Here is a 26,076-nt window from a genome sequence, read left to right as displayed (position 1 = left end):
CATAATGAAAGGAAGGAAGTCTGAGCATCACCATTGGCAGGGTTTGTGAAGAATGATACTGACAGGTGGCGAGGACGCAGGGCCACCCGTGGGGGTGTTGACTGCACTCCATGTGGAATGGAGGCTCGCGAAAGACTTTAACACACGTGTTGCTGCAGCAGTTCCACTGTTAGGAATTCACACCCATATTTGCAGGTGAAGGGGAGCCTGAGGGCAGGGAATGGTGTTCTAAGCAGAAGGAACAGCGTGTGCGTGTGTGCGTGTGTGCGTGTGTGTGTGTGTGTGTGTGTGCAGGCTGTGGTGGAAAGGAGGTGACTTGATGGACAGCCTGACACTTCCGTGTGGCTGCGTCACAGTGGCGGCAGCTGGGGGTTGCCATCTTCTCTGAGGAGTCTGTGGGGATGAGGGCCTAATGGGGACCCGGGAGCCCTGGGAGAGAAGGCTTGGGAGAGAAGGGAGGGCTGAAGGGAGGGGACAGGCTGGGGATGTGGCTGAGCTGAAGGAGGGTCTGGCTGGGACTGAGCCCCACACACCCTGAGCGACTCTGGAGGTGGACTTGCTTACATTCTATACCCTGACAGCAGCATCTTAAGCCTCCCAAACGGCCTCCAGAGGAGCTGACGTCCTCTGTTAGACCAGAGGACGCCTCAGGGGAAGTGGTGGGCAGGGGCGTGGGCCTGTCTTCTCACCCAGGTGGGCTGTACGGGGGCTCCCAGGGCATCTCGCCAGCTGCTGAGTAGGTGAGGCGCTGAGCGGGTGGGACAGGCGGTGGGACAGGTGAATGCTGGCACTGCATTCGGGGCGAGGGGACTGGGGACTACGATGGCAGTTGAAAGCATGTGTCTTGGCAGGAGGAGGTTTGGGGCTTCTAAGAATCAGATTGTTTCAGGGCTGGAAGCAGATCTAGGTGACTCCCTAGCCAGCGCTACTCCCACAGCACCCGGCTCATTGTCGGATACCTCTGGTGATGGGGAGCTCACGACCTCTAAGCAGTGGACCCTCCATTGCCCTTGACAGGAAGTGCAGTGCCCCCTGTGGCCCTCATGGCCCCATGACTGAGCCCTGCCAACCTCCTGGCCTCTCCACCCCTCGCCCCTCACCCTCTCTCGGCAGCCCCACTGGCCTTCTCTCTGGTCCTGAGCGCATGCCAGCCCCTCTCCCTGTGTCCTTCCTCCGCCTTCCTCCTTGTTCACGTTTCAGTCCCTCATCACCTTCCACACCACCCGGCCCAGGCTAGATGCCCCGGGACCTACTGGGCGGAGCAGCCGCTTGTCATGAATTGCTCACTTTAGGTTTAATCGTCCAATTTGACTCTGACGTCCCTGAGGCCAGGGGCGGCCTCCCTGTCCCTGTATTGGCGGGGCCTTACCCCAGCGAGGCGCACACGCAGCGCGCCACCCAGCACGCACTCCGTGGGTCGAAAGCCAGGTGGGCACCGCTCTGGTAGACATTCTTCCTGTACCCACCTCACCCAGCCGAGCCGTGAGCCTGTTGCCACATTGTCCCACAGGGAAGGAAGGAGACAGGAGACAGGGTGCGAGGAGTAGCTGGCCCACTCCACAGGGACAATGATGAGCTTTGTCGCTGTCGTCAGTATCATGACAACAGTCACGGTGCTCTTGGGGACACACAGAACATCGAGGGGGAAGGTGACCACCCAGAGCCTCCACTGGCGGCGGCGACTGAGAGCGGCTGCCCCTCTGCAGGCTGTGAGCTCATGCCGGTGGCGCACGCAGGGCCACAGGGTTCGGGGTCAAGTCCAATCCCAGGCACCCCTTCACCCCTTCAGCACCTCTTAAGGCCAGTGACGTCACCATTCCCAACTCGCTGATGGGGACACAGGCTGAGCTTGTCCCGGTGACGGGTAACAGGCCAGGCAGCTTGAAGCTAGGGTGGCCCCCAGGTCTGTCCAGTCCCTGGGACGTGCCCTCCAGCTCTGCAGCTCACAGAGCCGTTGGATTCAGCCCCATCCCGCTGGCCTGTGGGCACGGAGGTGGCCCCCTCCCCCCTCAGCTGGGAGGCTGACATTCTCGGGGACACACCTTCCTCCCCCTCCCACTGGGCACCTCACTTCCTGGGTCTCAGACAGCTCCCCTGTATCAGAGCCTTTTGGAAACCATCAGGTTTAAGGAGCCACCACGCTCACGAGCCCCTGCAGGCTGACAGCAGGGCCTCCAGGCTGTGCACTAGCCTGGGGCGGGGTGGGGGGTGGGGGGGTGGGGGGGTGGGGGGGGCACCTATCTTAGAAGTTTGGTCAGGGGCTCATTCTGGCTTCCAAGCTTTCATTAACATCGTTAAGTTCCAGTGCACCCACAGATATTGCTTCTTGGGTCGCTTCTAACTGGCCCACCGCCCAGATGGTTTTGAAATCAAGGAAGCTGCTCTGTTTGCCTGGAGCTGGGTATTCTGAATCTGGAGATTATAGCTCCGGTCAGAACGATAAGCGAAACAGCTGGCCGCAGTGACCGCCGGGCGAGGCAGCAGGAGAAAGTTTCTGCTGATAACTTTCTTTATTTTAAGTAATTAATCCGATTACTGATCTCCATTCACTGTTGATTTTCGGAGGAGTGTACTTAAGTTAATTTTCTTTCCAGTTTTTATTCTCGGATTCAAAGCGGAGCCCCACACTGACAACTAATTTATTATGGGCTAGCCTGTGATTTCGTTCTAGTTAATCTGTCTCTAAATGATAACTTGCCATCGCAAAGTACATGGTTGAAGATAAAAGCAGGGCTGAAATTAGACCAAAAGAAATGAGAAATAAAAAGGAGCAGTGGTTTCTCATTCCCCGCCCCCCTCAAGCATAAATTGCCGAGTAAGGAGATTTTTAAAAGCCAGAAATTGCTGTGGCGTGAACCCGAGCTGGGGCCGGAGCTTTGGCACGGGCGCAGCTGGCATCTCAGGGCTTTGCTGCTGGGGGTCCCTGACCGCACTTACCCACTCACGGCCAGACATTCACCAGAGGACATCCTCAGACACAGGAAGGAGCGAGAACAAATGGGAAAAATCAACGTCCAAATTGGAAACTCTCTTGGGGTGCTGTTTTTCTTGGGCCCCCACTGTACCTTTGATTTCCTGATTGCTCAGAGCAAGAATAACAAAATCCATCCGACCTGGGGATTTTGACAGATTCATCGGGAAAGCTACCAGTTGAGTCTGATGTAGCCGTACCGTGGTTTTCAACCAAGAGTACCCCCGCCCCCGGGGGACATGTGGCTGTGTCCGGAGACCCTTATGGTTGTCATAACTGGGAGGCGTTACATTGGCAGGTAGTAGGGAGAGGCCACGGATGCGGCTAAGCATCCTACAGTGCGTGGGGCAGCCCGCGGAGAGAATGGTGAGGTTGAGCAACCTTGGCGTGTGCTCACATATGTGTGTGTGTGTGTGTGTGTGTGTGTGTGTGTGTGTGTGTACTCATTGTGGATTCACTTGGTGGGGCTGTTGGTGTGTCCTCCACGTTTCTGGAACCGGGGACAGGAAGCAGGCACGCCTCGGCGCAGGTACCTAAATTATGTACGTAGCTGAGGATTAACTGGGTTCTGTTTCCTTTCACCAAAGCAGCAGGACCTTGCTGCCTGGTGACGCAGCCCGTGGGAGACGTGCTTGTGAGGAAAGTTCAGTGGAAAACGCTGCCCAGGCAGCTCTCGTGGGGTCGGCGCCCTCCTAGCGTCTGTGTCTGGACCAGGGCCCACGGGCGCCTCCGCCCATCGGGCGCTCCCTCCCGGGTCCCCTCCTGGGCAATCTGTGACTCCCATGGCCAAAGGTCGCCAAGGAGCAGCGCAGCGGGACTCCCTGAGAGCGAGTGCCATGCTAGACTTCCAGGGATTTTATTGGCATGAGAAGCCCTCGCCAGCCAGAGAACAGGGTGCCGTGCCCTCTGCGCACTGCTGGGGACTCCTCTGCAGTGGAGGGCCCGGCGACCTCTCACCTCCAGCCCGTTAAATGCACCCTTTGGATGGATGTGTCTGTGACTCTCAAACTGCTCCCCCACCCCTCCCTTGACTTCCTTCAGACCCTTTCATCTCCCCTCCATCTATGGTGCTTAGAAGCTGGAGGTGGGGAGAAGACTCATCCAGGGGCTCCTGCAGGCAGACCTGGCTTTGCTCCGTGACTGTCAAGGAGCAGAGAGCGCCCGGTGGGACCTGGGCATCTTCCTGCGGACCTGACAGCCCGTGGCGCCTGGCTGCGCTGGCTGCGTGCTCCCCGGTGCCAGGAGCGTGCCCTGTGCTTCCCCGCCCGCCTCTGTAGGCCTCACAATGAGCCTGGAGGCGGAGGGCTTTGTGAGCCCATTGGACAGACGAGAGGACGTTGGGCTAAGAGCTGATGGCCATGCCAAGGCCGCACAGGTGGGCGGAAGCTGATCTGGGCTTCGGAGCCCGGTGGTCTGACTCCAGGGCCAGAATTCTTCACCCTTCACGGTGTGAGCGAGCTTGGGGTGAGCGGGGGCTGGGCGCACTGCCACGACTATGGTGGTTGGCGTTTGGCCAGTGGTGGCACACCACGGTCCGTTGGCATTTGTACAGTTTTGCCCCTTCCCCCCCTAAGAAGCACCAGCGAGCGAACGAGCAGTTAGTCCTGTCTCCTCTACGGGGGTCCTGGGGTCCCTTGGCCACCCTCTCCCATCCCCCCACCAGCCTGGGCCCAGGTCACTGCACCCTCCCCTAACTTCTCCCGGCTCTGCTTCAGGACACAGCCCTGAGCACCCACAGGTCCAGGATTCAGTGGGCAAGCCCAGCGCTGCAGCCCTGCTATCAACACGGGGGGCGGGGGGGGGCTTGTACCTTGCCGGGGGTCTCAGTGGACCTGGATCCTCCTCATCTTCTTGGAGGTACCAGTCCCCCTGGACCCCCACCCCAGGGGTCACTCCTAGTGCCTCCAGGGGCACGGAGGGCAGAAGAGTGCACACTTGGCGCAATGACACCCTCCCTCCCGCAGGGCCCAGGAGGAGCCTGGAGCGCAGCAGGTGCCGGCCAGGTGAGGCGGGGAAGGGCTAGCGGAGGCAGCATCAGCCACGGGGCACAGACCCCGGCGGCAGTCCCCAAGGACCCTCGGGAGTCAGACGGCGAGCTCCCTCCCTTCCGACCTCAGGCAGCGAGCCCGCAAGGAGGAGAGTGACACCTACCTCCCAAAAGCATCAGGACCCAAGCGTAGGGGAGCATGGCTGCGGGCATCCCGTCGGGGCTGGCAGGACGGCCTCGGCACCTCCACAGCGCGCGGAGGGAGGCGGGGCGCGGGGCTCCTGGGCCGCAGGGACACTGGCGCCCGGCTGGGGTCCTGCGAAGAAGTTGCAAGGGCCCTGCGCCCCCCTTGGCGCTCACCCTCCGGGCTGCGGATAGTTGTAAGTCGAGCTGCGCACTCATAGGTCCAACTTGCCAGAAGAGGTGGAGACAGCCTCCGGCGTCGCGCGCTCCGCTCCCCAGCGCGGTGCGCCCAGCCCTCTGGCCTGGCTCCTCCTGCCATTCGGACCCCCAGCTGACCCCTTCCGTCCCCTGCCCCTCACCTCCCCCAAAGTCTTCGCAGTGGGCAAGACCTCCCTCAATCCGCAAAGTGCACCCAGGCAGGCTGGTCCCTGGAAGGACGGGGGCGGGGGAAGCTCTTCTGAGCCCCGCTGGTCTCTGACCCTTGAAGTTTCTACTCAGATCCTCTGGGAAAAGTCTCTGACTTGGAGCTCAGCTAGGGGCACAGGGAAAAGGGCCAAACTGGCGCCCAGCAGCCAGCGTGCTCTGTCATTAGCCTGCGGGTTCCAGACAGCATCCAGGCCAAAGTGAGCGCCGACCAGGGCGGCTCCCCACCCTCCTGCCCCAACTCCTCCTCCTGCCACCACCTCCCAGTTCCCATCTGAGTCATTTTAGGGTGACAGCCCAGAGGCAGCTGGATGGAGGAGGACAGACAGCATGGCCCCAAACCAGTCACCTCTGCCCCCCCCACCCAGGTCCCGGAGCCCCCAGGCAGTTCCCAAGTGGCAGCAAGGCTTGAAGGAAGGTCTGAAGGAGGACGCCATGAGTTATTGGATTTATGAATGAAGATGAGAGAGAACCACTTGGATTGGAAAACATTTAACCGGATTGTTCCTATCTACATGGGCCATCTGGATAACTGAAGGGAAGCTGTGGTGGATGGGGCTGAGGCTGGAGACATGTAGATCTGGATGTCTGTTTTCATTGTGTTGCCATCAACTGAGAGAGGGAGAGGGAGAGGGAGAGGGAGAGGGAGAAAGTAAAAAATCGGGGGCGGGGGGAGAGACAGAAAGTAAGGAAGAGGAGAAAGAAGAGAGAGAGAACAGGAAAGGGAGAGTCAGAGAGAATAAGAGGAGAGAGATGGAGATGCCCCTTGCTGAGGGCTTGGGGATGTGGGGCCTGGCCTGTACCAGGGTGCCCAGGCAAGCTGCCAGCCAGCCCTCTGACAGGTTATAGATCCAGCTGCCCGTGCTTGTGGGCTGCTTGCCTCTGAGGGTTGGGAGACAGCACCCGACCTTCTGATCCTTGTGAGAAGCTTGGGTGAGGCTCTCAGGGATCCAAGAACCCAGCCCGAGGCCGCTGGGCTGCCCTGAGCACTCCTCTCTAGGGAGCAGAAGCGCAGAGAGTGGGAATGGGGCCACAGCGTGATCTTCCACAGGTGGAAATGTGAGAGAAACGATCAATTTCCTTCCTGAAAATGACATTTCTTTCCTGGTCTCTGAGTTGCTGAGAACAGCATGAGACAGGAGGGGGCCTTGCTGAAGTAGCCCGGGGCCAGCTCCCCCTGGCAGACGTGCCACATGTTAAGCTCTCAGGAAAGGGCAACCTTTCGGGGCCGGGGAGGAGTTGCAGAGGGTGAATATAATCGCATAATCAGGACTATCCGTGGCAATTATGTGTCTTTAAATTTGCAAATAGTGCGGTTACGGATAGTTTTAAAAATTGTGTCCATGACTAAGACGCACTCTCGGGATTCTGAATGAAGGGTGTTGCTGGGCTGGCGGGGGGTGAGTATTCACCATGTGGCATGGGGAGTGGGTGCTACATTGACAGCCCAGGTGAGGTCACAGTTCGGTACTTCACTCAGTTACTGCTATCCACAGTGAGGAGGTCCTTATAAGGTATGATGAATCACTGCATTGACTTGTAAATAGGAGGAATTGCTGATAATTATGGAGAAGTAGGAAGGATTGTTAGTCCCATTTTACAGAACCAGGAAACTGAGCTCAGAGAGGTTGGGCCACTGGTCCAAGGCCACACAGCTGGAAGGTGGCAGAACTCCCCAGGCCCCGCCTGTGACCAAGATGCTCTGCGTCTCTATGGGGTGCCCTGTATCACTGTGTTGTAGTTCCATTTTGAATCTGAAGATTTTATTGAAAAACTAGAAGCCCAATGCACGAAGATTCATGCTAGAATGGGCTTTCCTTTCCCTGGCTGTCCGCACAGCCTTTCTACTCTGGCCCAGCCCCTTTCCGCTCCAGCCCCGCCTTCCCACACTGCCCAGAGGCCCTTAGAGACCAGGGGTGGGGCAGAACACCTGCATCGTCGCCATGGTGACAACGCAAGCGTCGGCCCCCCCCATCACTCAGGGCCTGTGTATGCAAATTAACTGCCATCTTTGTTAGGTTAATTTGCATATCACTCCTGATTGGTTGGTGGTGTAGCGGAGGTACGGTCAGTTTACATGTTTGTCTATTATTAGGTAAGATCCCATTCTATCCGGCTGATGTGGCTCAGTGGATTGAGCATCGTTCCATGGACCAAGAGGTCCCAGGTTCGATTTCTAGTCAGGGCACATGCCAGGGTTGTGAGCTCGATCCCCAGTAGGGGGTGTGCAGAAGGCAGCCAATTGATGTGTCTCTTTTATTGATGTTTCTATCTCTCTCTTCAATTAAAAAAATATTTTTTTTAAAAAGGAAAGAAAGGCCCATTCTATAACAGCTTTTCTTCAAAGAGTTTTAGGAAGGACAGGGAAAAGCCCACTTGCAAAGTGCCTCCTAAGTCTTAGCTAAACCCTGCAGTTGAGACTGAGAGTTTCTGAAAGGGGGACCCCCCCCACACCCATCTTCGCACTTCTGATGGAGTGACCCTGGGGAGAGTGGGTGAAGCGAGGTGGGGGTTGGAGGCCACCTGGTGTAGCTTGTCCTTCTCCAGGTGAGGGAATGGCAGCACAGGGCAGGTGAGCTACCTGTTCCGAGGCAACACAGATTTTACTCCAAAAAATTTAAAAAGCAAAGGAAATGAACAATCATGTTTGAACAAGACTCTCGTCTAGTCATAAGGAGAGCAAACAAAAGACAGAGAAGGAACCTAAGCTAAAACTTATTTATTGGCTTCAAACATATATTTATTTTTAACCAAAAAACCCCGAGACAGTTCTGTCCTGTTGTCCAGCCCTTGCATTTTGCTGGAGAAATACGCTCAGTTCCGGCCCTTCCTGCCTCCAGAACGGTCACGGAGGACATTGGAAATGGTGGTAATTACAAGCTCATCTGGAGGAGAAGCAGATCGTTCTTGAGCCCTGACCTGCTGGCCATGACTCACGTCCATGGGCACTGTGGCATCTTGGCCTCCAGAGCTGGGCTTTTCTGGGTTGTTAATCGCAGGCACCCTCCCCCATGGTCAGAGCTGCAGGCTAGGGGGGCACACAGGGCCGACTTCTCTGGGGCCAGGCCCAGCCTGTGTGGGGGAGGTGGCCGGGAGCCAGATATGGGTGAGAGGGGAGGCCAGCCTTCCACCCTCTGTGCTAACCCCCCTCAAAGTCGGGGGTGGGTTTGTAGGCAATCGCTGCAGAACAGAGCCTCCTCCTCCCTCCCCACCAAACGCCCTCCTTGTTCCTGTCCCTGTTAAGTGCACATGGGAAGATAGCTTGCCCCAGGAAATGTTGCTATAAAATGGTTGGTTTCCTCTGCTAGTTATCAGGGGTGTCTGATCAAAGAAATGGTGCCCAGGCCTGGTTATCTAATAACCAAATAAATATCCAGGCTGGTTCCCGGGTGGGAGGGGTGGGCAGGGCTGCTCTGGATGAAGTTAGGGACAGGCCAGAGTGGGCGTGACTTCTCTTGGTGACAGTTGCTGCCTGCAGAGCACCATGCTGGCCAGGGCAAAGTCAACCAGATCCTCTCTACCACCCCCATGTTACAGATGGAGAAACTGAGGCAGGGAAACCGTGTTCCTGCCTTCCAGAGAGCTTGTGGTCATGGGTAACTGACACTCATTTGTCCCCTGTGTTAAGTCCCACAGTGTCAGTCTTGCTCTAAGTTATACCACTGCACCCTGTGCCTAGTACATGCCTTGTGTGTAATGGGACTCACTACACAGTTGCTGAACGAATGAATGAACGAGCAAACAAGCTACACAGAATGAGCACTGGTTTCACGTCGGAAGACTTGCTCTCAAATCTAAGGCTACCAGTTAGCGACTCACCAGGGCCAGAGCTAGGGTGAGGCACCCAGGGCTCAGCTGGAAGGGGCTGTCACTCGCAGGCTCACACAGGTCCAGAGTGGGTGCGTGAACATGAGTGCCCCTTCGGTTTCTTTCTAGGTAAAATGGGGTGGTGCCTCTGCATCTGCTATGTAGGATTAAGAGGACAGTGTCTGCAGAAGTGGGCATTGGGTGCAGGAATCAATGTTCTCAGGCCCTGAGACACACAGCTGGTGTGAGATGGAGCCTGGGTGAGAACCTGGTCTGGGGCTTAAGTCTGGCTTCTCGGACTGACTCTAAACTGCCTGGGTCCTGATGGCTTCTTGTGCACCTGCCTCTGGGGGAGGCAGGTTGTGAAAATATCATGGGCTGCCCAGAAACTGCCCCCCCCACTAGTCCTCACACCTGTCTCAGTCTTCTTGCTCCATCAGACTGTGTGTTTGGGGGTGGGCAGGGCATTCAAGGGCTTACCCTATCATTTGGCATATAGGTGGTCAGTTTTGGGTGGATGAGTGGGTAGGTGGATGGATGGTAGGAGGATGGTTAGATGCATGGATGGATGTTGGGTAGATGAATGGGTTGGACAGATGGATGGATGGATGGATGGGTGGGTGGATAGGTAGATGAATGGATGGATGGGTGATAGGAGAATGTACAGATGGATAGATGGGTGGATGGATGGATGGATGGATGAGTGGGCAGGTGGATGGATAGCAGGAGGATGGACAGATGGATGGATAGATGTATGAATGGGTGGATGTATGTGTGTATGGATGGATGAATGGGTAGATGGATATATAGATGTATGTGTGGATAGGTGGATGAGTGGACAGGTAGGTGGATAGGTGTAATGATTAACATTTCAGTTGTCACAGTTGTTGTTCTGGGTGGTGCCCAAGCTGAATGGCTTGTTGATTTTATTCTCACATTTATTAGTTTATTAGTAAGATTTCATTAATGTATTAACTCACCCTAGATTACCAGTCCCCAGCTGTGGAAATGCATCATTGTTCCTATACTCAAGGGCACCACACAGGTGGGCCAGGTGTTCCCATGTGGATAGCCACAGTGCCAGCATGGTGGCTGGGTGCCTACGCTCGATGCCGAGTGACGAACAAACACCTGTTATGTGGCCACCAGGCTTGCTTGCCTGGGAGGTTTGGGGTCGGATTTCTTTTCAAATCTCAGGATCCCCTGCCCAGCCTCTCTGACGGATGCCAGGGCTGGCACTCTTGGGCTGTGTGACTTAGGGCCACCTCGCAGCCTTGTTGCTCATCTAAGAAACTGAGGCTTCTCAGGTGGTTTGGAGTAGGATCTTAGGAGGTAAAACTCTTAGTGTGGGGCCTGCGGTGGGATGTCCTTGTAAGATGGTAGCCATTCCCATTCCTGATGAGTCCCCTGAACACAGAGATGTGTGGCTCCTGGGTGCCCCAGACCCTGAGCACCCAAAGATGTATGGCATCCCAATGTGCACCCCCATCAACTGCCACCTGGGGTTGTGTGCTGGTTCCTCTGTCCACAGGTGAGGTTTGGTGCATCCTCCAAGGAGCAGGTGAGCTACACTCAAGGAGACAGACAGAAAGCTGGGCTCAGCCCTCAGGTGTTGGAGCTGGGAGGCCTCAGGATCTGTCACTTTCAAATGCTCCCTTGGGGGCTGGCGCACGACAGACACTATGATTTTCAGTGTGTGTAGCTGAGGCCACACATCAGACGTGTGTGAGTGGATGCCTTTAGGAGGGAAAGAAGGGATGCGGGCCTGGGGGCTCAGGGGAAGGGATAAAAGATAAAATACAACAAAGGCAGGTCCTATCCAGACTGAGGTTATTAGCACACACAACCTCAGTAATAGCATTACAGCTTTCTGCACCCGAGGTCCAAAGAGTAAGATGAGCAAAAGGGAAGGAGCATCCAACTGAGGCACAGCAAGAGGAGAGATTGCTAAGGTGGTGGCTGGGTGTCACGGGTGTGGGAATCGCTGACTCCTCCTTGTCCTTCCCTCAGACCTCGGTGCCTGGACCCAAGGCTGTGGCACACGTCCCACCTTCTCCCAGCTCAGCAGCAGGCCGCCTTTCCAAAGCCATCAGCCGCCCTACCCATCCCCCACCTGGGTGGCAAGAAAAGGTAAACCTATTGTGATGATTCCTCCATTCTGAGAGACTCGTTGGAGGATAAAAATGAAATAAGAAACGTTGGGGGACGTGCGTGGCTTCAGACTATTGCTTTTTTTTTAAACAACGAAGGTTATTGTTACCCCCATTATGAAAACCAGTATATTTTCAAAAGCACAAAGTTTGATTTCTCTCCCATGATACAATTCACCGTGCTCCTGATACGCTGTCTGGAAAGCACAAAGGAGGAAGAGTAAAAATGAAAGTCACGCGTAGTCCTACCTGCGGGACGAGCCTGCTGACGTTGGGGTGGAGGGCGCTTTCTCCACTTATTTGTATTGTTTCCAATCCATGGTCAAATGCAATAATGTCGGTGTCTGAAAAAACACGGTTTCCCCAGTGTCGTCTTTTGGGTGAACTTCCCAGCCTTTAAGGAACTGTCGGGTGCAAGGAGGCAGAAGGACAGAAAGCGAAGTCATATTCTCTTTTTGGCCCAAATATCCTGCACATTGAGTTTGCCTCCTGTTTCATTTGGTTTGAGCCTTTTGCCAGCTGTTAGGTAGCTGTTTGTAAACTTCCCTCTGCTTCCGATTTCAGTCTGGAAGCAGCAAATCGATTTTAAATGAAAATACCTTAAAGGTATTGTTGTTTGGAGGTTTAAAAATCCATACAAAGGTTCCTGCCCCTCCCCGCTATCAACTGCCACCTGGGGTTCTGTGCGGGTTCCTTCCGTCCACAGGTGAGGTTTGGTGCATCGTCTGAGGAGCAGGTGAGCTACGTTCAAGGTGAACAGACGGAAGTCTGGGGCGGGAGAGCTTATGGGTGCTCCGGGCACAACCCACGCAGAGGACCTTGCTCATTTTTTCTTTCCTTCTTCTTTCCCCCCATTTACAGTTAACATTCAGGGTTCCGTCTCCACCCTCTCTCTTGAAATGGAATTTTTATCTCTCGATTCGCGCTCCCAGATAAAATCCCTGTTTATCCAGTCGCATGAATAATTGATAAGCTCCTTCAGACTAGCCAGGAGCAACTTAGCAGTCTCGCCTTGTGCCTGGAACCCTGGCAATTTCCGGAGCGCCCACCAGAGACCTTTACACGGTTTCTGCTTGGAGTCCACCAACTTTCTGTCTCAGGGCGGGGGGTTATCTCTTGATCCAGATTCGGGGGTCACAGATTAGGGGCCCCGTATCCCAGGGTTGGGGAGGAGGGGCGGGGGAGGGGCAGTCTGCGGCCACTTAGATTTTCTGAAATGGTGTCTGTGACAGGTGTGGGTTCTGTTGGGAGCCTCCCGCCTGGGGTTTCAGAGTTCATGGCATTAATTAGCTCTAATCTGTTCCCTGATAGTTTAAACCAGACCCAAGATGGGAAGCCTTTTTCTTTCCTACATATTTAATGGCTTAATGAGATAACAATGAGAACCTGTGTTTGGGCTCTTTAATTCATTTGGCTCCCTGGTCGTGTTTATATGATAAAAGCGGTGGGGTGTTATTTATGTGCTTAGCTGGGGTTTATCCTTTTTAAACAGGTCTGGACAGCTAGCTGTTATACTTGGCTCATGCCAGCAAAAAAAAAAAAAAAAAAAAAAGGAATTTATGGACTGCCCTGCAGAATGTCCCAGTTCTTCCAGGCCAAGGTGAGCATGACGTGGGGGGTGCTGAGGGCGAAGTGCCCCTAAGAGAAAGGGGTAAGGAGCTGTGGCCTGCACTCGGGGTCGGTGAGGCTGTGCCTGTGCTTTGTGGCTGGAGGGTCCCCATCCTGAAACCTGTGGAGGGGAGCGCCGGTGCCGTGGGGCGCGGGCCTTTGCGTTCAGCCCCTCACATTTGTCAGCCACAGACGTCCATTCAGGCTCCTTTCCATGTGCGGGAGGGGAGAGAACATGAATTGGAAGCTGATGGTTTTTTTCTGGCTGGTTCCCCCAAAGCTCCAGGAAACCAGAAACATGCCGTCACGTTCAGCAAACGAGTGAAAGAAACTGCAAGCAGATGGGCCTCCAAAGGCCGAGCATCTGGGGGAGGACAGCCAGCCAGCGGACAGAGAGGGGCCTCGGTGACACCGGTGGGTGAGTGACCTGCTCTCCCTGTGACATTCTCAAGCCGCGCTTGTCATGGCTCGGACGTTGGTGCCTGCTGGCTACAGGGAGAGGGGACCAGAAAGGGTTTCTGGGGTGACGTGGCCCAGACCTCAGCCTGGTCGAGGAGGGCAAGCTGGGGATGTTTGTGTCTCATGACTGGCCCCCGCAGACCCGGAGCACCCGCTGGTCCCAAGGTGGTGTGCGGGGGCCCTCCCCTGCACCCCACCTAAGCCCACCGACGCCTGCCATGCCCAGGGCTGTGCGGTTCATTGGAAGGACAGTGTGGTGGGGCCGACGCGCTGTTCTCGACAAAAATGCCATGGGGGGGTGGGGGTGGGGAGGACAAGTGGACAATGCCCCCTGGGCCTCTCCTTGGAGTGGACCAGGCAGGGCTGCAGGTGCCGCGGCCTCTGCTGGCGGGCCGTGCGCCATGGCGCCTCAGGCTGGCTTCAGAAGCATGCTGCTCAGACCGCACTCATGGTCTCCAGGATGTTGTGAGGAAATGGGAAGATGCGTGCAAAGCCACAAGCCGGGAGCTTGGCGCAAAGTGAGCATTGGGTAATGTTGGCTCTCGGTGAGTGACCGTGACAATGACGAGGAGGAGGAGGAGGCAGGATTTTAGGAATCAGGAGTCCTGGCTCCAGCCCAGCCAAACCACTGACCACTGGTGTGGCCTCGGCAAGTCCCTGTCTCCCTCGGGACGCAGACTGTTCGTTTATAAACCATCCATGTGCATTGGAGGGAGGTGAGAAGAGCCAAGTGCGGCTGGTGATCATGAGAAATTGATACCCTACCCACCTCCGGTCCCCTGGGGTGCAGGGTTCCTCCCTCCCTTTCTTCTAATTCCAGCATACCTGGTACAGAGAACCGGCAGAAACCGGAGCGCAGACCCCGCACGCCTTGCGGTGCGGCCTCCGCTTTGATCATTCATTCAGCAGCCACTGGTTGGGAGGGTGGGGAGGAGCCCCAGGTGGGAATGGAGTGAAGATTTGGGCTTTTCTCTGAGCATCACAGCACTTGGAAAGTCTGTTCTGGTCCTTCGAGTCTCTGAAGGTTTCTGGCTCCAAAGTCCGCAGAGAAAGTGCAGATTTCCTGTCAAGGAGGGAAGGTTAGCGCTCTGCCAGGCGGTGGGCCGCAGCGTCCATGCTGCAGTGGGGGACAGGGAGGCCGTGAGCAGGCCTTCTGTTCTGCATTTAATTCTCATTGCCGCTTTGTTCGAACTTCACTGACCCTACCGTGTAGGTTGGTTTCTGGACGTTCTGTGTCGCTCCATGGGCCTGGCTGCCGGCCCTTTCTCCAGCACCACACTGTCGGGACTACATGGACTTCAGTCCGTCTGGGAGTCGTGGATACTAGGATTTGATCCTTTTCAAAATGTGTTCTTTTATTTTAACTTTATTCTTTTTTTCCCAAAAAAATTGTTTTGGTTTCTTTGTCTTTTGCCTTTTTATATATGTTTTAGAAGCAACTTGCTAGTTTCCACTCAAAATCCTGCTCACATTTTTATTGGAATTGTGTTGGCTGCACAGATCAGGTTTAGAGAAATTGACATCTTAATCTTGTCCCGTCTGTCAACATGGCACATCGCTCCATTTATCTAGGCCTTTGATTCCTTCTTCACTGCTCTTTGAATTCCAGCATAGAGAGTTTGCCTGTATTTTGTGAGGTTTATACCTAAATAGTCAAAGGTTTGGAGCTATTGTAAATGGTACCTTAAAATATTTTAATTTCGAATTGTTCATTGCTAGTACATAAAAATACAATTAATTTTTATATATGTGCTTGTTATCCTGTGACCTCATTAAACTCACTTTTTAGTTCTAGTAGCTTTTTTACAGATTCTTTGGAATTTTTTGTAGATAATCATGTAATCTACAAATAGAGGCAGCTTTGTTTCTTCCTTTCCAATGTGGATTATTACTCCCTCCTTGACTTATTGCACTAGCACAACATTGCCTAGATGTGACCAGCCCATATCCTGGCCTTGTTCTTGATCTTCAGGGTAAAGCATCCAGTCTGTCACCATTATGAATGAGGGCAGTTGTAGGTTTTTTTATAGATTCCCTTTATGAGATTAGGTGTCCATTTAGTCCTTGTTTACTGATAGTGTTTTTTAAATCATGGATGTATGTTCATAAAATGAGTTTCCTGCGTCTCTTTGTGATGATCATTTGATTTTTCGTTAGTCTGCTGAATAACATTATTTTTTGAATGTTGAACCATCCTTTCATTACAGGATAAATTGCACTTGGTTGTGATGAATTATTCTTTCTATACATTGTTGGATTTTATTTTTCTTGTATTGTTAAGGATTTTATATTCATGAAGGTTATTGGTCTATAGTTTTCTTTTAAAAAATATATTGTTGTTATTTTATTATTAATTATTATGATTATTATTTAATTCTCACCTGAGGATATGTTTTTATTGATTTGAGAGAGAGAGGAAGAGAGAAAGAGAGAGAAACATTAATCTGTTACTTCCCATACTCATCCCTACTGTGATTGAACCTGCAACCTAGGTATGTATCCTGACTGGTAATTGAACCCACAACCTTTTGGTATACTGAATGACACTCCAATCAACTGAGCCACCAGCCAGGGCTAGTTTTCTTTGGTTGTAATGTCTTTGTCTGATTTTGGCATCATGGCGTCATTTCTGTTGTCTTCCGGCTTGCCTAGCGTCTGATGAGAAGTCTCATATAACTCTTATTTTTGTTCCTCTGTATGTAATGCATTTCCCCCCTTTGCCTACCTTTGATTTTCTCCTTGCCTTTAGTTTATAGCGGTTTGGATATAATATGTTTGGTTTTTGTTTAATCTATCCTATTTGGTGTTCTCTGAGCTTCTTGGATCTGTGGTTTGATGTTTGTCATTAGTTTTGAAAAATGCTTTTCATATAATATTAATTATTTTAATTATTTATTTTAAAACATTAACATTGAAAGACAGAAACAGCAGATTAAAAAATGGAGGCAGAGTAAGTGGATGCTGCTCGAAAATGCTTCCAGGAACAAACTGGAATTACAATTAAAATACAGGAAAACTTCCTGAATAATTGGCAGAAGACTTGCAGGAGAGAACCCTGATACCTGAGGACCAAAAATGGAGACCACATAGGGACTAGTAGGAGTGGCAGGGGTGCAAAAGGGCTGGCCGGGTGCCCACAGACAGCAACTGAAGCTCTGAGAGATATCTCAGCTGGGAGGGGGGTTGCCACTGAGAACTCTTGGATCTAATCCCCAAGCTGGGCCCTCAGCAGAGAGCACCAGAACTGAGAAGTGTATCCATATAACATCTGGCTGTGAAAAGCAATGGGGTTGCTGTCTGCCAGGGAGTGACAGGTACCCTCTTAAAGGGCCAACACACAAAATTCCCAGTGGAGCCACTGACCTTGTGCTCTGGCAGAGGGAGGGTGAAATGGACTGGAGCTGTGTGAGCAGAAGCCAGGATTGGGGACTCAGGGGCTAGAACTCAGAAGGTAGACACCACCAGTTTCTTGGGCTGAGTATTCCCTAACACAGCGAAGGACCTCTTTCTGAAACAGACATTTGCCTTGCCTGGGGGGGGGGGGGGGGGCGGGGCAGGGGGGAGACAGTTGACCCACCCTATTGGAAAACACTTTGCTCTGAGGCCATGTAAGAAATTAAAAATAACAATTAGACTCCAGGCAGAAGAAACTGCCCCTCCCTGTTGAAAAAAAACCTCTTTACACACCTGAGGATGATTGCCTGGGGCAATTAAAGTGGGAATTTTATCAGTCTGTAGGCAGAGGCGGTCTCTGGTGGCTTTGAGTCATTGCCTGATCTAATTAGTCAGAAACAGCTTTTGACACTGTCCTATAGTAGAGATTGAGAGACATAGAAGATCTACCTAATACATAGTCACAAACCTAAACAGACAACCAAATTGAGAAGACAAAGAAACAACCCCCAAATGGAGGAACAGGAGAATTCTCCAGAACAAGAGATAAATGAAGCAGAGATAAGAATTTATCTGAAACAGAGTTCAGAGTAATGATGGTAAAGATGCTCAACAGCATGAAAAAAGATAGAGTAACCATAAAAATGAACAGAAATAAAGAATGACATAACACAAGTAAAGAACACATAGGAAGGAATACACAGCAGATTAGGAGAGCTGAGGATTGAATTAGTGAATTAGAAGACAGGGTTGAAAAAAATCACTCAATCAGAGAACCAAAAAGAAAAACCAATTAAAAACCAAAAGGACAGCTTAAGGGAGCTGTGGGACAATGTGAAATGTAATAATATTCGAATAGTGAGTGTGCCAGAAGAGGCAGAAAGGGAGGGAGGGAGGGAGGGAGGGAGAGAGAGAGAGAGAGAGAGAGAGAGAGAGAGAGAGAGAGAGAATTTTTGAAGAAATGATGGCCGAAAACTTCCTTAACCTGGTAAAGGAAAAAGTCACACAAGACCAGGAGGTACAGAGAACCCCAAGCAGAAGAACCCAAACAGGCCCATGCCCAAACACATCATAATTAAAATACCAAAACTTAAAGACAAAGAGAGACTCTTAAAGGCAGCAAGAGAAAAGCAAACTGTTATCTACAAAGGAGCTCCCATAAGGCTGACACCTGATTTCTCATCAGACACTCTACAGGCCAGAAGGGAATGGCATGAAGTACTCAAGTTAATGGAAAGTGAGGATCTGAGACCAAGATTACTATATCCAGCAAGTCTATCATTTCAAATAGATGGTCAAATAAAGAACTTCCTGGACCAAAAAAAAAAAAAAAAAAAAGGCTAAAGGAATATATCATCACCAAGCCAGCCAGCATTAGAAGAAATGCTAAAGGGACTGCTGTAATGAGAAGAAGAAACAGGGAGAGAAAACTAGGCATACAGAATTAAAATGGCAATAAATAAGTACATATTAATACTAACCCTAAATGTAAATGGATTAAATGCTCCAAAAAAGGCAAAGAGTAGCTGAATGGATACAAAAACGTAACCCAACTATATGTTGTCTACTAGAGACCCAGCTCAGAACAAAGAGACACACAGGATGAGAGTGAAGGGCTGGAAAATTTTTTCCATGCAAATGGAAAAGAAAAAATAGCTGGAGTAACAATACTGATATCTGACAAAGTAGACTTTAAAATGAAGGTCATCACAAGAGACAATAAAGGTCACTACATAATACTAAAGGGCCTGACCAAAGAAGAGAATATAACCCTGGTAAACATATATGACTCAATATAGGAGCACATATTGTTGTCTATCTCTCTGTTAGAGGACTTTAACAGAGAGCTAGACAACAATACAATTATAGTAGGGGACTTTAACAACCTGCTGACTTACCTGCATAGATCTTCCAGACAAAAACGTAACATAGAAAGAGTGACTCTAAAGGGCAGTCTGGATCAGAACAATTTAATTGATATTTATAGAACATTTCACCCCAAAATTGCAGAATATACATTCTTCTCAAGTGCACATGGGTCATTCACAAAGATAGACTACATGTTAGGACACAAAACAAGTCTCTACAAGTTCAAGAAGATCGAAATCACATCAAACATCTTCTCGGATCACAGTGGAATGAAATTAGAAATCAACTACAGTAAAAACACCCCCAAACATTCAAACACATGGACGCTAAGTAGAATGTTATTAAACAATGAACAGGTTACCAACGAGATCAAGAAAGAAATAAAAAATTTCCTAAAAACAAAGGAAAATGAACACACAACAACCCAAAATCTCTAGGACACAGCAAAAGCAGTCCTGAGAGGGAAGTTCATAGCACTACAGGCCTACCACAAAAAACAAGAAAAATCAACAGTACACTATTGAACCCTACAAGTTAAAGAACAAGAAAAAGAACAAGAAAAGCCCAAAGTAAGTAGAAGGAAGGAAATAAAAAAGATTAAAGCAGAAATAAATAATACAGAGACTAACAACAACAACAACAAAAAACACATACGCACAACAATACAAAAAAAATCAATGAAATTAACAGCTGGTTCTTTGTTGTTGTTTTTTTAAAATAAATCTTTATTGTTCAGATTATTACAATTGTTCCTATTTTTCCCCCCCATAGCTCCCCTCCACCCGGTTCCCACCCCACCCACTGCCCTTACCCCGCCCAACCGACTGTCCTCATCCATAAGTGTATGATTTTTGTCCAGTCTCTTCCCGCACCCCCACACCCTTTTCCCCCTGAGAATTGTCAGTCCACTCCCTTTCTATGCCCGGGATTCTATTATATTCACCAGTTTATTCTGTTCATCAGATGTTTTATTCACTTGATTTTTAGATTCACTTGTTGATAGATATGTATTTGTTGTTCATAATTTTTATCTTTACCTTTTTCTTCTTCTTCCTCTTCTTAAAGAATTCCTTTCAGCATTTCATATAATACTGTTTGGCAGTGATGAACTCCTTTCGCTTTTTCTTGTCTGTGAAGCTCTTTATCTGCCCTTCAATTCTTAATGATAGCTTTGCTGGGTAGAGTAATCTTGGTTGTAAGTTCTTGCTATTCATCACTTTAAATATTTCTTGCCACTCCCATCTGGCCTGCATAGTTTCTGTTGAGAAATCAGCTGACAATCGTATGGGTGCTCCCTTGTATGTAACTAACTGTTTTTCTCTTCTGCTTTTAATATTCTCTCTGTCTTTTGCCCTTGGTATTTTAATTATGATGTGTCTTGTTGTGGTCCTCTTTGGATTCCTTTTGTTCGGGGTTCTCTGTGCTTCCTGGACTTGTAAGTCTATTTCTTTCTCCAGGTGGGGGAAGTTTTCTGTCATTATTTCTTCAAATAAGTTTTCAATATCTTGCTCTGTCTCTTCTTCTGGCACCCCCATAATTCTGATGTTGGTACGCTTGAAGTTGTCCCAGAGGCTCCTTACATTATCTTCATATTTTTTTATTCTTTTTTCTTTTTGCTTTTCCGGTTGGGTGTTTTTTGCTTCTTCGTATTTCAAATCTTTGACTTGATTCTTGCGATCCTCTAGTCTGCTGTTGGATCTCTGTATATTATTCTTTATTTCAGTCAGTGTATGCTTAATTTCTAATTGGTCCTTTTTCATATCCTCGAGGGTCTCACTAAATTTATTGGTGGTTTCTAGAAAATTCTTGAAAAACCTTATAACCGTGGTTTTGAACTCTATATCCAGTCGTTTGCTTTCCTCCATTTCTTTCATTTGTGACCTGTTTCTTTGTCTCCGAATTTTGGCTGCTTCCCTGCGTTGATAGAGTGGCTTTGTGTGCTAGGTGTCGTATAGGGCCTGGTGGCTCAGCCTCCCCAGTTACCTGAGGTGCACACTCTTGGTGCACCCCTTTGTGGGCTGTGTGCACAGTCTTGTAGTTAAGCCTTGATTGTTGTTGGTATCACTGGGAGGAATTGACCTCCAGGCCAATTGGCTGTGAGGATCACCTGTGTCTACGTTTGGAGAACTTCTGTGCTGGAGACACCCTTATGGGGCAAGTCTTGCTTCAGTTGGGCTTTGGTGCTCACTGAGTCTGCCCCCTGAGTGTATCCCTTATGGATCTGAGGAGTTGTAATCTGGATGGTCCCACTCTGACCATTGGATACACTGGCTCTTTGGATCTCTAAAGAGGTGCTAATTTAGCCTCTGCCTGAGGCCACCAAGCAGGAGCTATGGAGAGATCTGCAGATTCCTCTTCTTTGTTTGGGGTTTGAAGGTGCCCAGATAAGGCCCAGCTGTGAAGCAATGCAAGCTGCTGTGGGGCCTTGGGCCTTCTTTTGGATGTTCTGGGTCTCTCTGACCCAGCTGCAGTTTTTTAGGTAATTTTAGATTGCAAAGGGCCAATCCATTCATATGCAAAAGCCTCTACGCACAGCTTGGGTGGGGCTGAGTCTCAGGGAATCAACAGGGCAGAGCAAACATCAATGGCTGATCCTCAGCCATGCCCTAAGAGGCTCCTGGGTCTCAGTGTCCCACGGTAATCGCTGCAAGCACCTCTGAGAGAAAGCTGCCCTTGAGTTCCGCCCGATGCCAGACAGTCCAGTTTCTCCCCATATCAGTCTGGGTCCCCAGAGTCTCACCGGAAATGGAGTTCAGAGCAGTCAGGAGCTTGTGTCTCCCTCCTGATTTAAAAAGACAACCGCGTCCTCAGTTGCCAGCTCTTTCCTCTCGTGCCTACGTACCTCCGCACTTTACTTCCTCACCTCCTCTGAGTCTCAGTGTGCTTTTCTCTTTCCTTCTAGTTGTAGAATTTCCACTCAGCCAGCCTTCCTGTGGTTCTGGATGATGTTCGTTTTGTCTTTTAGTTGTAGTTTTGAAGTGGTTGTGCGAGGCAGCAATTTCAGGTGTTTACCTATGTTTTCTCCTTGATTTTTTTTTTCTTATTGTTCCTGCTCTTCTGTTGAAATTACCCATGTGTTCATTCATGGTGTCTTCATTTCCACTAGTGTCTTTAGCATATTAATCATAGTTATTTTAAATTCTTGGCTGGTGCTAGAAGAAGTCATAAAATACAATAAATTCTTGTCTGGTAATTCCAATATCTGTGTCATAGCTCAGTCTGATTCTGTTGATTCTTTTTTTCTATTTACACTATGTTGTTTTTTTCTTCCACTTCATTGTTTGTTTTTCTTTTTAAATATATTTTTATTGATTTCAGCGAGAGGAAGGAAGAAGGAGAGATAGATAGAAACATCGATGATGAAAGAGAATCATTGATTGGCTTCCTCCTGCATGCCCCCCAACTGGGGTTCAAGCGCACAACCAGGGCATGTGTCCTGGTCGAACTGGGAATTCCTAGTTCATAGGTCGATGCTCAACCACTGGGCAACACTGGCTGGGCTCCCACTTCTTTTATTGCTTCACAATCTTTTTATTGAAAGCCAGACATCTTGTCTATGTAGGACAATAAAGACTGAGGGAAATAGTTTTTATGTCTGGAAATTGAACATGCTTTTATTTCGTCTAAGCCTTCAGTGTGGGGAGTTGAGTTGAGTCAATCTACTTAGGAGTTCAGCTAGGTTTAGGTTTTGTTGTTGCTATAGCTACCCTTAGTGCACCTAGCTTCAAAGTCCTCTTGTGTTTGTTTGTGTTTAGGTTGGGAGCTGGTTTGCTACAGGGTTTTCCTAATGTCGGCTCCATCTTCAGCTTTAAGCCTTCCCTTGTTATTTGCCAAAGAGAGGGGTTCTCTCCACACTCTTGCCCTTCTTCCAGCAGTAGTTGCTGCTACTGGTTATTCATGCTGGTTTGGCTTGTGGTATGGGGTGGGGAGCATTGTTTGTTGTTCTCAATAGACCTCAACCTCAGCCAGGAACTGTGTGCTCCTGTCCAACCTTCAGGTACAGGTTTGGGCTCAGAATGTCGTCCGGCCCACCCCACCCCACCCCGGGAACAGAGGTGGGCTTCTGCTGTTGTTTCCTTCAGTCAGCTGCATCTGTTTTCACAACAGTGCCCTCAGAGTACCAGGTTTATTGCCCTTCCCCTGGGAGTTTTAGGGGAAAGAGGGGAGAAGTTCCCAGATGGGGCTTTGTGTTGTTCCCATGGTGGCTGCTGGTGCCTCCTCCAGGCCTACATTGACTGGGAGGGAGCGTTCTCAGGATTCTCACCCCACCCTTTCCTGTCATTTTGTGAGCACCAGATCCGCCAGGGAAACAGACCTATGTATATATGAATTCTTGTATCTGTGGCTCCCAGAAGTCATATTTTATCTCACTAGCCCACACTCAACCTTTAGCAATTTAAGTATTTTAGCTTATTTTTTTTTCTATTGGTGTTCAGTGGTACTTACCCCAGGAAAGCAAGTCTCTGGGTCTGTCTTTCCCTAGGTTTTAGCAACCTCAGCTCTCTACTGGATTAAAGAGAAGTAGCACAATATCAAATTCTTTGGCTTGTTTTTCTGTTGTAGTAGTAAGGATGGGAGTAATTCTCTGGCTTGTTTTTCTGTTGTAGTAGTAAGGATGGGAGTAATTCTCTGGCTTGTTTTTTGTTGTTGTTGTTGTTGTAGTAAGGATGGGAGTGATGCTCTTTCCAGCCTTCTACATCTGAAGCTGTCTGACTTCTTTTAAAAATAAAAATTTGTGTCTGACTGGTGTGGCTCAGTGTTGAACATGGACCCATGAACCAAGAGGTCACTGGTTCAATTCCTATTTAGAGCACATACCTGGGTCGTAGGCTTGATCCCCACTAGGGGGCATGCAGGAGGCAGCTGATTGATGTTTCTCACCAATGTTTCTGTCTCTATCCCATTCCCTTCCTCTCTCTCTAAAAATCAATAAACATATTTTTAAAAAGGTATCAGTAAAAATGTTTTCCTTAAATAATAAGTTAATAATGTGAAGGTGGTAGGTGAAATGGCAAAATGGGGAGGTGATAGGTGAAGGTGTGATCTGGGGAAACACTGGGTTAAGGACAAGAGCTTTGGTCTATGTGACCCTGGCAAAGGGACTCTATCTCAGTGAGTCTCAGTTTCTATTTTCTCTTTGGTACCATGGAGATCAAATGTGATCTATTCCAGAGGATTGGAAGAGCTAATACATAAAAAGAGCTTGGCATGGGGCTCAGCTCATGTTAAGTGCTCAATAAATGCTGGCTATTAATTTTCATAGATCCGAAGACTATCTTTGCAGTACAGAGTCAGTTCTAGATGCACACAGATGAGAAATGAGTGGGATTTTTAATGTGTGATTCCCAAGTCTCCTTGACCTGGCTCGGTGTGTGTGTGTGTGTGTGTGTGTGTGCGCGCGTGTGCGTGCGCACCTGCTTGTGGTATGTGAGTATGAAGCTCTGATGCAATTCTGTGAAGTAGGTTCACCCCCCCACCATGGACGCATATCCTAGGGCAAAAGAAAATGTGTAGATCAGGAAATATTTAAAGAGAGAAGAGAGAGTGGAAGGACCCAGCCCAATGCTGGGCATAGAGAAAGCTCTCAGTAAACACTAGCAAAAAAATAAAAAGAGAATCTGCAGACAGAGAGAGGGCGGGCTGGCGAGAGACTCCCCTCCCCTCCCACTTAGTCTCACTTTTGTCAGCCATCTGTCTGCCTGTTGACCTTGGGGAAGACCCTTGACTTCTCTGAGCCTCAATTTCTCATCAGCGAGATGGTAGAGATCTTTGCTGCCCTCACTTACCTCCTGTAATTGTTATGAAGTTGAAACAAGACAATGTCTGTGACCGTCTGAAAACTCTACAAACATAGAAGGCATTAGTGTTAAAAATGATCCCTCAAATCCATTCTGAAAGGTTGAAGGATATGTGAAAAGTAGACCTTGGGGCCTCCTCAATTATGGCTTCAGAAATAGTTAAGGTAAAGTCAGGCAGCCAGTGATCAATTCTTCTGGAAGTTTTTTTCCCAAGGAGGCACTCGAGTTTCTGTGGCTGCCTGACATGTTTCTTAACAAGTTATCTCCAACTGGAGAAACATCAGTAGTTGTCGAGGCCACAGTTTGTCTGGCTGATTTATACAAATCGGTGAAATAATATCTCCAGCCCGTTCTTTGATCTTGGTTCGAAGCAAGTCAACTCCAACACTCGTGGGAGCCTGAAGGAGATCCTTCTTATAAATGTGTCCACAAATCTCTCCCGATGCTCAGGGTGAGGCCTCCGCATGTCGCTTCAAAGGCCTCATCCATCACGACAGGCGGAATAAAAACTCGAGTTATGCTTTATTAATCTCATTGATTGCCACCCTTGACCCAACTCAACCCAGATCTAACTGCAGCAGGAATTCTAACTCAGCTTCTGCTCCTGTGGAACTCCACCCACTCCACCACACCCCTTGCTACCCCAGCCCAGTGGCCACACTTCTCCTTAGTCAAGAAGGAGGATGGGTGGGAAGGAAGGTTCATGAGACCGAGCGCTTGGTGGGTAAGGTGCTGGCTCTGCAGGCCCTTTGCCTGGGTTTGAATCCCAGCTCCAGCTTAGCTGTGTGACCTTGGGCAAGCTACAGAAACCTGTCCCTGCCTCAGTTTCCCCACTTGTGAATGTAATTGGTAGATTGGTCAGGGTCATACTGAAGAAACAGAACCAGTAGGCGATCTATGAAGAGATGCATGTTTAGGCATTGGTTTATGGGGTTGGGGGCTCTGGCAGGGAAGTTGAAATCTGAGGGCAGGCCACCAGGCTGGAGACCTCAGACAGGAGCTGAGGCCGCTGTCACAGGTCGAATTTCTTCTTTGGAGAAACTTCAGTCTGCTCTTCCACTGATTGGATGGGGCCCCCTACATTATTGAGGTTCATCTTTATTTAAAGTCACCAGTGGATGCTAACCCATCTACAAAATGCCTTCACAGCAGCGCCTGGGTTCGTGTTCGGTAACTCAGGACTGTGGCCCAACCAGTGGACTCTGGATGCTGGTCACCAGCGATGGGGTAGAATTGACGTGATGTGTAGAGGAGGTATCATGTGACTAGTGGTTAGGATGGGACCTGGCAGAGAGGACGTACTTCACCAATGTTAGCAAGTGTTACTGCTGAGAAGGCTAAATGAGAGCATACTCACAACGAGCTGGCACATGGTAAGTGCTCACTAAACATTAGCTGCGACGGTGTCTTTAAAATGCCACTCACTGC

At 49.9% G+C, this 26,076-nt stretch overlaps 1 protein-coding gene across 1 annotated transcript in view; it reads right to left on the bottom strand.

Moving 5' to 3' along the window:
- APCDD1L (APC down-regulated 1 like) overlaps positions 1-5,352 on the bottom strand; it is a 50,491-nt gene extending 45,139 nt beyond the window's left edge. Inside the window, exon 1 of the mRNA XM_079783446.1 lies at positions 5,123-5,352. Coding sequence (XP_079639572.1) covers positions 5,123-5,171 — 49 coding nt within the window. The 5' untranslated portion in view covers positions 5,172-5,352. The remainder of the gene's footprint in view (positions 1-5,122) is intronic.
- Positions 5,353-26,076: the final 20,724 nt, after the last annotated feature.

This window comes from Cnephaeus nilssonii, assembly GCF_951640355.1.
Source record: "Cnephaeus nilssonii genome assembly, chromosome: 11".
NCBI lineage: Eukaryota > Metazoa > Chordata > Mammalia > Chiroptera > Vespertilionidae > Cnephaeus > Cnephaeus nilssonii.
This window is presented reverse-complemented; position numbering and strand designations above follow the sequence as displayed.